This window comes from Eumetopias jubatus, unplaced genomic scaffold (genome assembly GCF_037043125.1).
Source record: "Eumetopias jubatus isolate StellerSeaLion01/CBP00866 unplaced genomic scaffold, mEumJub1_p1.0 scaffold_11, whole genome shotgun sequence".
In the NCBI taxonomy this organism is placed as follows: domain Eukaryota; kingdom Metazoa; phylum Chordata; class Mammalia; order Carnivora; family Otariidae; genus Eumetopias; species Eumetopias jubatus.
Genome location: NW_028274817.1, coordinates 113,394,825 through 113,407,096, shown reverse-complemented (window position 1 = coordinate 113,407,096; position 12,272 = coordinate 113,394,825). Strand labels below are relative to the sequence as shown.

General features: G+C 47.0%; 1 protein-coding gene across 3 annotated transcripts in view; it reads left to right on the top strand.

Annotated features, from left to right (window-relative positions):
• NHS (NHS actin remodeling regulator) overlaps positions 1–12,272 on the top strand; it is a 344,262-nt gene that overhangs the window by 259,941 nt on the left and 72,049 nt on the right. The window contains exon 1 of one of the 3 annotated variants that reach the window (XM_088028513.1): positions 2,160–2,397. The exons of the other annotated variants lie outside the window; for them this stretch is intronic. Coding sequence (XP_087884639.1) covers positions 2,160–2,397 — 238 coding nt within the window. Of the gene's footprint in view, positions 1–2,159; positions 2,398–12,272 lie in introns of those variants that run through there. 3 annotated transcript variants of the gene reach the window in all.

Genomic DNA, 12,272 nt, shown 5'->3' with positions numbered 1-12,272 from the left:
CCTTCCCATCCACCCCACACTTCCCATCAGTGTCCACTCCGTCAGGCCTTCCTGAAGTCTGAAGGGCCCAGGTCGGCCCTTGGTGGACAAAACTGTCCCCACGGACCTCTCAAGTGACATTTGGCATTCTCAGTCATGTCGCCTTCTTGAAACCTTTTTGCCCCTTGGTTTCTGAGACCGGGCCCTCCATCCCTCCTGGTCTCCTGCTTCTCTGACTCACCTTGTTCTTTCTCTCTGGTGGCCTCTTTTCCTTTGCCTACCCCACCCTTAAACTTCGGGGTTCACGGCTCGCTCCTCACCCTCACTGGGGGAGTGGCCACAGCACTCCCCCCCCCATCCTTCCTGCATTAGCCACGCTCTGTCTTTCAGGGGGACTCCAGCCAGATTTTCTATCCTTCCTGGCTGCTGGCAACCCTCCGAGGAGGTTAGTGTGAGTGGGGTCGGAGGAGAGCAGCCAACCCAGACGAAATTGGGTTCCATGTCATATTTCATGTGACCACAATCATAATTCATAGTAATGCCAATTAGGAAATGCTCTACCAGCGCACATGCAAACCCTGTGATTTCTTATGACCTTGGCAAGTTAGTGTTTCACCACCATTTGTGATTTATGGAGGCGTCACGGGCCTCATGGACACAGTACTGCCCATGCATGTCAATCTGCCCAGGGCAGAAACCTCCCTATTTGAAAAGAGATGACCTGGTCAGAAAATTGGCCAGTTTTCCTGAAATGGGTTTCCAAGGCATGAAGACAGTTTACCAAAATCTGTGTCCCACAGGCCTCTTCGGATAATTTCATTCACTGGTTTTTTTCCTTGTTATATATTAGGGTATATCCCAGATGTGTTGCAGTGGCCCTAAATGGCTTTTTGTCTTCTGCATGCCGTTGTAATATATACAAGCTACCAGCCTAAGGCATAGGCACACACTGCCATGGATCTTAACCCTGGTTCAACCCCACAGCTGGCTTAGTAAATCACCCTTCCCTGGAGATGAGTTCATCACTGTGAAGGCATTGTCTTTGCAGTGTTTTTAAGCCTGGGCAGAATGAGTTGTATCTAGGATGCAAGGTTTCAGCGACCAGAGATGAACAGGGGGAAGGGACGCAATGTGACAATTCGGGGGCTGCTCTAGTCCTGTTACACCTGGGCACCTGCTCCACGCCAGTCTCTGTCTCCCCTCTTGCCGGGGCTGGAGGAGTTGACACGGTCGGCGTCCCTGATTCTTCAGCCGTTGGTCAGAGACTGGGGACAAGGGAGGTGAGAAAGGAGCCACAGGGGTGCGGTGCTGAGCAGCCGCGGTCGGTCCAGCCTGTTGGTGATGTGCCGAGCCCACTGCCACTCCGGGCATGGGTAACACGCAGCACCAGCAGTCCCGCTACCGGAGAAGCAAACGCACAGGTACCAGAAATCCGGATCCAGGATCCTCTGCAAGCCCCGGCTTGTCTAAGCGCACAGGGTTCGCTTTGTGGCCGGCTCCCGCGCACTACCGAGTTTGGGGCTGGGGGCTGGGGGCTGAGTCCTGCAGCTCACTGCGGCTGGCGGCAGGGGACAGATTATTTTTAGCAGGTTCCCTTTAGCCCAGCGGAGCCGGGAGATGCTCACGGAGCCGGGCGGTTGTCTGCATAGCGTTGGTGCAACCGTGTCTGCTGCCCGGGAGGTTTGGCTGCCGCAGTCCCCTCCATTCACTGGACTGTAAATCGAAGCTGTCTACACCGGCTAGGCTCTCGATCTCAGCGTGGCCCTGGGGCTACGTCCCGCCCAGGTCTCCCGGCACCTGATTTCCCAGTGGTCAATTAGGTGTCTCAGCCTGCAGCACTGAAGCAGTGGAGGGGCCAATGCCCCGGCTTTGATGGAGCGCGCCCTGCGCAGAGACCTCCCCAGTCGACTTCCTCATCAGAAGGCAGCATCCATTCATAATTCTCTCTCTGCCTGTGGAGCGAGTTAGGCTGGACCTGGGCATGGACTCCCGCGATCTCCCTTTTTGCATCTGAAGGAGAAACTAAGATAAAAGGCAAAAGGAAGAGGGAATGCGGTCCTAAGGCGACAAGGCGCTGGAAAGCCCCCCGAGAGGCCTCTCCTTTGCGGGGAGAGGGAGAAGAGGCATATCCTGAGCCCAGCGCCCCGGCCAGCTGCTGCTTCGCTGCGGAGCCGGCACGCATGCCTACCTCACCTGACGGCCGCATTCCCGGGGAGCCGGCGCGGGGCCCGGCGGCGCGCCCAGGGCGCACGGGCGGTAGGATTTCTGCACCGGGGGAGCGATGCGCGGGCGGGCTTCCCAGGGCCGAGCCCGAGCCCGAGCCCGAGCCCGAGCGGGCGCCCGGGGAAGCTAGCCTTGGCGCGGCGCCCCACCGCAACCCCCCGGGATGCTCCGTGACTCGCAGCCCAGGCCACTCGGGTGTGTGTGAGATGGGACCAGCCGGGGGGCGGGGGGTGTTAAGGGGTATGGGCAGGCGACATCATTTTAAACTAATTTTTCACACCTCTGGGTGTGGGTGAACTTGGGGGATGGAGGGAGCAAGAACCGCAGCCCCGCGGCGCGCCAGCCTAAGAGGAAATCCCCCCCCCCCGCCACCCCCAGGTCTTAGAGTCGGGTCCCCTTGGCAGAGAAGAGTGAGGGTGAGCAGGCGGTCAAGGTGGACCGCACAGGGCTCTGAGGGGCGAGGGCAACAGCTCCGTCTTTCAGGGGTCTTTTATTTTAAACATATTGCAGCTGCAGCTTTGAAGTTTGCCGCCTCCACCTCACCCCTCATCCCGGGTTCTGGGGCGTGGCGGCACTTTTCCACACGGCTACCCAGGCACTCACTAGCTGAGTGGAGGGGGCTACAGGGGCTGTGGGGGGCTGGTGGTGGGTTTCCTACAGGGGGCATGGGGACTCCAGGGCTCTGTGAGAGGGAGCGTGCCCTGAAGCTCAGCCTTTTGGGAGCTCCGAGGGCTGAGGGAGAAGTCCCGGATCCAGCTTGGTGCTCCATCCTGTTTTCCTGCCCTGCCACTTGGTGTTGGGTGACATTCTGCCTGTGCAGGGGTTTCACTGTCATGGAGCTGGCTGTGGTGCTGTGAGGCAAGTGGACTGTTAGGATGAGCTGGAAGAGAGAGGCGAGAGAGCTGGAGCTCTTCCTTTTGTGGCAGTGTTAACCCTATGGAGCCTGCCCCCTTGACACACCTGTCCACCTGGGTCACCATCTGTGGGCACGAGTGGGGCTGCCTGGCTGAAGAGCCCTGCCAGGTCTGGTGGTCCAAAGCCGGACTTGCCCGGGCATGCCAGGTCAGGAATGTGTGGGCGGTAAAAGAGCGAAGCCCCAACTGGTGCCCCCTTAAGGGAAGGCTAAGCAGGCCCGGCCATGATGGTGCACAGTGTTGTAGCCAGAGTGTGGTCTGCTCTTGAGTTTGGGAGCTCTTGTTTTATGAGGTTTTGATTTTGCAGTTTTGTACCTTCTGGTCACCAGTTTGTTTTTCACAGCTGCTTGTGAGCAAGGCAAAGATAACAGCATCTAAAAATAGCCCTGCGGATGGAGATGCAGCTTAGCTTGACCCCACTCTTACAAGAATGGGGTCTCCCTTCCCCGCTGTGTGAGGGTGAGCCGAACTTGGGCTCCCAGATGGCATGAGACCAGGTCCACACATCCTTCAGGGCAGTTCAGCATCTCTTCTCAGGGCAGGGCAGGGATGCTGTGGTGCTGCTCTGTGTGAGAAGGGCAGGAGCTCCTCTGTTCCTCTGTGAGGCCCAGAGCAACTGGGCTGCAAGATTGGGGGATGGGAGCCCAGACAGGGACCCCTTCCCCACCCCCAGCCATTGGCCTCTGCAGCTTTACATTCCCTAGGAGTTCCACCTAGCCATATATACGGGGCTTCCGCCTCTGTACTTCAGGGGCCCAGCAGGCCACTCCCCTCCCCCCAAAGGAGTCTGGCCCAGAATACAGAGGGACCAAAAGGTCCACGGTGGCACCTACATCATATACCAGCTTCCTCCGTGCAGACAGTAGCTGGGGTGCCACTCTTTCCTTTCCAGGTGGAAACCCCTGGACAGCTGAGTGATGAGCCTCTTCCTGGTAATTGGGAGGTGCCCATTCTGTCTCAAGGGGGCTGCCCCCAGCTGATGGAGAAGGTGCCACATGGAATGGAGCCCGGAAGGGACTGAGGACTTTCTAGTGGTCGCAGTGGATGGTGGGAGCCCTGGTTTTCTCTTGTGGGTCGTGGATCCTGTGAGCCTGCTCGGCCTCTCCCATTATTTATTTTCAAAAGCCTTCATTTCCCCCATGTTCACCTTTTCTTTGGAAGCAAAGGTGGCAAAGTCCAGCCTGAAGAGAAAAGGCCCCCCTCTGTTCTTGATTGATTGAACTATGGTATTTTTTTGTTTTTGAAAAATGCATTAGTAATTGCTGAAAAAGGTAAATGCCTAATTGTCTACAGTGAAGGAAACAAACTAAAGAGCGTGGGAATCTAGAAGGGAAGGTGTGAATCCCCATCACCGGTTCTCTATTCAAGATAGAACCTACCAGGTAATCCTCTCCTCCCTTCCAAAGTGAATTTTGATTTTTAAAAGTTTACCTTTATTTTCTGTAGATCATAAATATCATCACTGGGCAAATATTAAGATAGAGAGCTTGATTTGGGGAAAGGAAGAGACCAGGAAACTGAAAACCCCTCTGAGAAATGCCTCATTCCTCCAGTCATCTAGTAGAGACTTGAAAACAGTTGCTAGTTTATCTTTAAAATGTTCCCGCCATTGTCCTGTTCATGTTCCCTACAGAAGAAGATGCCAAAGTACTGCTAATTCAATGTAGCCAAAAGTCCTAAAGCAACAGGAACTAACTCTTAACACAGAAGAGTCGATGGGAAGACCAAGAGTTGGGATTCAGATTTTACAAAAATGTCATCCACTTTGCTCTGCCTGTAGCAAATAAGAGGTCAACAATCCCTTGCTCTTACACAAAAAAGGGCTGCTTACTCTTGAAGGTCACAACCTGAACCAGCAACCAACTAGAGACACAGCATATTGGTCAGTGAAGGCCAAATACTATAACAAGCCCCAAATCTCAGGAGTTTAACACAATGCAGTTTATTTCTTACCACATAATGTCTAATCAACTTTTGGCCTGTAATGATGAGGAACGTACTCTTCTGCCTTCTTGTGGCTCTACTATCCCACAGGGCCTCAGAGTCCTTCCTGGGTTCCTCTGCATCTAGCCAGAAAAAGGGAATAAAGAGGGCATGGGGGACTGTCTGGAAGTAGCGCACCTCCTCTCCACCCACATTCCGCTGGCCAGAACTCAGTCGCATGGCCACGGCTACCTGCAAGGGAAACTGGGAGATGTCTGTGCCATGGCAATAAGCCCTCCAGCGTGAAAGACACCCTTTTTTAGCTCTACTCTGCGATTTGGGTTTGGCTCTGGACAAGTCATATAGCTAAATACAGATCTCCACCTTAAAAATGGTGGTAATTCCACCTGCCCTTTCCTGTCTCACAGGGATTTGGAAAGGTATAGAGATATAAAAGGCTCCTAGAGGGACCATCTGGTCCAGCCTCTTTAGGCAAGGTCATTGTCATTATCCTCATGTTATAAATCACTTGCCCAGTGTGACACAGCTAGTTTATGGCAGGGCTAGAATCAGAACCAGTTATATAGGATATAGTTTCAGAAGGCTGATATACAGTCTCTGGATATCCTTTCATTGTGTATAATCACTAGAAACAGCTATTCATATTATTTAAAATCCCTGTGAGATTTTTTTTCCTGTTCTTACTATAGAACCATTTATGGTCAGGCTTAGAATAGCGAGGTTACTGGTCTATGTCCTGTACATACAGTAGCTCATTTAATCTTCACAATAACCCTGGGAGGTAGGGACTATTATTATCCTCACTTTAGAGATGAGGATGCTCAGGCACAGAGATTAAGTGACTTGCCCAAGGTTTTATGGATAACAAGTGCCAGATCTGGGGTTTGATCCCAGGCAATTTGGCTCCAGAATCTAGCCCTGGATATTTTACTATACTACCTCTCTAATCTGGTGGACTCCATGTCTAGCCCTCTCTGATGTGTCCAATCAGTGCCGAGCCTGATACTCAGGCTTCAATATTCTGAGTTTCCTCTCTCAGGGAGTGACCTTGAAGGTCCACAACAGGGAGTTATTTGTAAATTTGCTGAGGCATGAATTTGAGCCCCAAGCATAGGAAATTGATACACAGGATTGCACTACTTCGAGGGAGCCCCATCCCCAACCCTCCAGCTCTGACAGGCCAGTGAGGCTTTTTTTTTTTTTCCCTTTTAAAATTTTTGGTCTACTCATCACTAGGTAGGCAGTAACTATTGTGAAGTAATAAAAATATTTATTTCCTTGCGAAAAGCAGCCATGGAATGAAAGAAGGACTCTCCAGTGCAAGGTTAAAAGGCACCTTGGTGATTTGGTGGGGGTTGGGCAAGGTGAGCATAGTCACTTGACTCCAGGTAATTGCTCATTGGGGTTGTTTTGTTTATTGTTGCATAAGAAACTACCCCAAAACGTACTGGCTTAAGAAACATAGCCCATCTATTGGTTCAAGATGCTGGAGTCTGGGATGAGCTCGTTGGGCAGTTCTTCTGCTAGCCTTGCTGGTAGTCAGCTGGTCTGTCACCTAGGGGCTAGGTTCAGCTGGGCTGCTGGGCGGGCTACACTCCTCTTTCTGTGTTGTCTCGGGACTTCTCCCTCTCCAAGCAGCCTCCCCGCATGGTCTCTCCAGCAAGGTAACTGGACTTCTTACCTAGCCGATTAGGGTCCCCAAGAGTGTAAAGGCAGAAGCTTCCAGGCCTTCTCAGGGCTGGGCCTGTGACTTGTATTACCGACAGAATGAGCCAAGTCACAGGCCCATTCCAGACTCCAGGACAGAGAAATTCACCAAGGGCATGACTACCAGGTGGTGTGGAAACAAGCTACCCAGTGGTGAAGTCTGAAGTTTCTATATTGACAAATTTGAGGATTCCCAAAGGTCAGTGAGGAGATGACCGTACATTAAAATTTAGGTTAAATAAAATCCATTCCTTTCACCCCAGTGGAGAAAGACTGTTATATATGCTTGGTTCTTTCTCCATCCCCAAACTAACAAACCATCTATATCTATGATCGGAGTCCCGCATCAGGCTTCCTGCTCGGCAGGGAGTCTGCTTCTCCCTCTGACCCTCCCCCCTCTCATGTGCGCTCTCTCTCTCTCATTCTCTCTCTCAAATAAATAAATAAAATCTTAAAAAAAAGAAAAAAAGCCCTGAGGCTGTAGATTTCACTGCCCAAAAGGAAAGGGAACTGAAGTGTGTGACTTCTCTTGCGTCTCCCATACTCTGTCTCAAAGGTATCAATTTTTAAAAAGGTATCAGTATCCACCCTCAGATATAAACCAAGAATAATTTCTGAAAAATCAGTAGCATGCCATTCGGATCAGGAGACAAGACTATTTCTGATCTCCATCTACTCTTCCCCAGCAAGTCACACATCCCCAGGTGACTTAGCATGCACAGCAGGCGCCCCCGGCTTTCCTCAGGAGGTAGAGCTGCATTCCTGCAGAAATGGGCTAGTGGGTTCAGGCTTTCAGGCTTCCACTTCAGATCATCTTCCCCAGGCCCTTCAGTCCCTGGAGTCTGCGGGGTACAGGGCTACTTTAATGCACCGCCCACATCCCCCTTCCTCAGCAGGACTCAAGCACTCACCAGTCAGAGCTGGGCACTAGCGGCTAACAGCTCACAGCCAAGTCCCTCTCTGGGAACTGTCCTTGGCTCTAGAAAGCCACCTTGCCCAAGGTCACACCCCTTCCCAGGTCAGCACTACTCCAGCAACTGGTCACCTTGCCTCAGTTTGGGACAATTCTGCAGGACCAAGCCAGCTCCAGAGCTCCTCCTTTGGGACTGGCCGAGCCTTTGTTGTAACTGTGTCACAGCCACCTTCTCTCTCTGCCCAATCCTGCTTCATTCCTCCATAGATGTTGACCCCAAAAGCATTTGTCCTATGCTTCTTACACACCAATGCCTATGTCAGAGTCTACTTCCAGGGTACCTGACCCGAGATAGGGGGCTTGTAGACTGGTTACTTACCACTACCGGTTGGGCCACTGTGGATACACACAGAGAGAAGCAGGACATAGGACAGATCTTCCCCAAATTCTTCCAGCTGGCAAGAGAGGACAAGTACTTAAGCAACAATATGAGAAAATGAGCAAACATGATATAAGTCATAAGTAAATCTGATGCCTCATTGATGTTTTTCCCCTCCTCACTCTACCCCTCACTAAGTTTTTCCCCCCAAAGTTTTTTTTTTTTTTTTTTTTTTTTAGGAGATGGGTGATTCATGACATTGATTATATGGTTAACAATTGCGCCTAAGTGTTCTCCCACCTGATTATTTCTTCCTTTGGGCATGGCACTGGCAATCAAAATTTATCTTTCAAATTAAGGCTATAATTATATTTTGATAAAGATCTAGCAATTCAATGAGAATGAAATTTTGAGGGTTGCCAGGAAACGGATGACTCTGGGTTATAGAGAAGGGTTTGCATGCAGAATACTAATAGGCGGTTCAGCACTCTTATCTAGACCTTTCCAGTAGCGTCTGATAATGCAGGCCCATCAAGTACTGTTTCTCTGCTATTATTCTAGGAGGATAAAAGCGATGAAAGATATAAGCAGGGTTTTATGAATGAAAAGGTGATTCATCAGATGTCTTTTGGTCTATCTCACTAGAGTTAAGAAACAGTAATAATTATGTGGTGTTACCACAAAATACAGGAGACAAAAGCTTTCTCTTATTTCCTTGCCTCCTCTTTTATTGTAAATAAAAGCAAGATGTCTTAGATATTGGGTTATTGTTTTGTGTTGGGAGACAGAGACCTGCATTTGAAATGGTGTTGACTCCCAGGAAAACAGAAACAGTGGAAATGTGTATCATGTCATATTCTAATTTTTCTTTACCTTTCCTTTCCCTTTTATACTGTTCGATTATTACTGATTCATTCATTCAACAAATATGGAGTCCCAAGATTTGTGTGGGTCCTGCTGAGGGATCTAAGAACGTTTAAAGTGGATCACCATGTACGGAAATAATAAATAAAATACAGTACAGTAGCACACCCAACATAGTGTTTTGGGGAGGGGTTGGGGGTAATTTTTTATTGAAAAAATTGAATTGCATTTATATATTGAATATAACTTAAACACAACTGAGCTATATACAGGTCTTAAGGGTTGAGTTCCATGAGCTCTGATGTATACATGTTTGTAACCACCTCCTGAAATAATATATAGTACTTTTCCATCACCCCCAAAATTGTTAGTACCTCTTTCTAATCTTCCATCCACTTTGGCAACTATTATGCTGATTTCAGACAGATTAGATTTGCCTGTTCAAGAGCTTCATATAAATTGAATCATACAGTATGATTTCTTAAAGATTTATTTATCTGAGAAAGAGCGAGCGAGTGCAGGGGGAGGAGCAGAAGGAGTAGAAGAGAGAATCCTCAAGCAGACTCCCCACTGAGCATAGGGCCTGATGCGGGGCTCGATCCCAGGACCCTGAGATCATGACCTGAGCCAAAATCAAGAGTGGGCTGCTCAACCAACTGAGCCACCCAGGTGCCTCTACGGTGTGATTTTTAAAAAAATGTTTGGCCTCAGGGCACCTGGGTGGCTCAGTCGGTTAAGCGTCCCACTCTTGGTTTCAGCTCAGGTCATGATCTCACAATCGTGAGATGGAGCCCCACATCAGGCTCTATGCTCAGCACGAGTCTGCTTGAGACTCTCTCTCCCCCTCCTCCATCCCCCTCCTCAAATAAATGAATAAATCTTTAAAAAATGTCTGGCCTCTTTCAGCAAAATATGTTTTAAATTAACCCATGTTGTAAGTATCAGCAGTTCATTCCTTTTTTTTATTGCTGAGCAGTAATCCATTATAGAAATATACCGCAGTTTCTCCCATTTCACTGGGCTGTTCCCGGTTTGGGGCTATTATGAATAAAGCTGCTGGGAATATGTTTGTACACATCTTTTTGTGGATTTATGTTTTCATTTCTTCTGGGTAAATAGCAATGGAATTGCTTAGTCATAGGATACATGTATGTTTAGTTTTGTAAGAAACTGGCAGAGATTACTCCAAAATGATTGTACCATTTTACACTCCCACCAGTAATTTATCAGAGTTCTAGTTACTCTGTACACTTGCCAGCACTTGGTGTATTAGCAGTCATTCCAGTGGATATGAAATGGTATCTCACTGTGATTTTAATTTGAACTTCTCTGATGATAAATAATGTTGAATATCTTTTATGTGCTTATCAGACGTTCATATTTTCTCTTCTGAAATGTCTAGTTAATCCCTTTTCTCGTTTTTAATTGGGTTCTTTGTCTTTTTATTATTGATGTATAGTAGCTCTTTATATATTCTGACTGAAAGTTCTTTGTTAGATACATGGATTACAAATATTTATTTCCAGTAGTGTTCTTTTGGCGAGTAAATTTTTAAAATTTTGACGGAGTCCAGTTCATCAGCCATTTCTTTTATGGCTAGTCTCTTTTGAGCCCTGTCAGAGAAATCTGCTTTCCTCAAGTTCATGAAGGTTTTTCTCATGCATTTTCTTCCAGGGGTTTTATAGCTCTAGCTTTTATGTTTAGGTCTATGATCCTTGTATAATTACTGCTTGTGTATGGAGTAAGGTAGGGGTCAAAATTCAGTTTCTTCCCATATGTATAGTCAGTTGTTCCAGAACCATGTGTAAAAAATTTTTTTTCTTTTCCCCCATTGAATTAACACCTTTTTAAAGAAATCACTCAACTGTATGTTTGTGGGTCAATTTCTGGACTCTCTGTATATGTCTGCTCTCTTGCCAAAACCACACTGTCTTGACCTCTGTAGATTTAAAGTCTTAAATCAAGTAGTATAAATCCCCCAGATTTGTTCTTCTCTTTCAAGATTATTTTAGCTATTCTAGAACCTCTGCATTTCCTTTTTTAATTTTATTTAAATTCAGTTAGCCAACCCGTGCACTTCCATATGCATTTTAGAGTCAGCTCATGAATTTCTTCAGAAAAAACACTGGGGTTCTGATTGGCCATTGATTTAAATCTGTTAGTGCACTTGGGGAGAATGGACATCTTTAGCAATGTCCTCTGATCCCTGAATATAGTACAGCTTTTGATCTTATAGGTCTTTAATTTCTCTTAGTGATGTTTTACAGTTCTTAGTGTAGAGGGCCTGCACATCTTCTGTTAGATTTATCCCTATGGATTTGATATTTTTGATGCTATTATAAATAGTATTCCTTTTTATTTTCCAATTTTTCATTACTAGTATATATAAATACAATTGATTTTATATATTGACCTTATATCCAGTGGCTTTTCTAAATTCACTCTTTAACCAGTTTTTATAGATTCCATAGGGTTTTTAATCTACACAATTATGTTTGATAATGACAATATTCACTACTTTCTTATGTTTTATTATACTAGTGAGAGTAGATGTTTGATTTCTTCCAGTCTTAGGGGAATGCAGTCGGTGTTTCACCATTAAATATGGTGGTAGCTATAGATTTTTCAGAGATGAACTTCGTCAGGTTTTGGTATCAAGACTTCATAGAATGAGTTAAGAAGTGCTCCTTTATTCTCTGTTTTCTGAAATAATTCATGTAAATTGGTATTATTTCTTCCTAAAATGTTTTATGGAACTCACTGGTAAAGCCATCTGGGCCTGGAATTTTCTTTGTGGGAAGGGCTTTGATTAAGAATTCAAGTTCTTTAGGAGATATAGGACTATTTATATTTTCTACTTCTCCTGCTAGTTTTTTAAAGGAATTACCTGTTTCATCTAAGTTGTTGAATATATTAATACTATAGATTGGAATAGGCAGAAAGACCAAAGATATCACTTGAGGCGATACTTGAAGAGAAAGAACTTAGGCAGACGAGGAGGGGAATCATGACTAAACAATGGTGTGAGAAAAGACATGGGGCGGGATCTGCAGTGGTATGTGTTGTTGGACATGGATTGTAACAATCTGGTTGAAAGAGAAGTTTTGGGTACAAGAGAAATGGAAAATGTTAGATAGCTCAGACCTGGATCAACACCATATTAAGGAGTTTAGACTTTATGTAGGCAATTAAAAAGCCCTGGATGATTTCCAGGAAATGTACTTCAAGTAGACGGATTTGGAATAATGGACTGGTAGAAAGCAGAGAGTGGCACCAAATGCAGATCTTTTAGAACTGGTGCAGTGTGCAGGGGTGAGCAGTGCCTCAGTGAAAGGAGTCTGATCAAGCA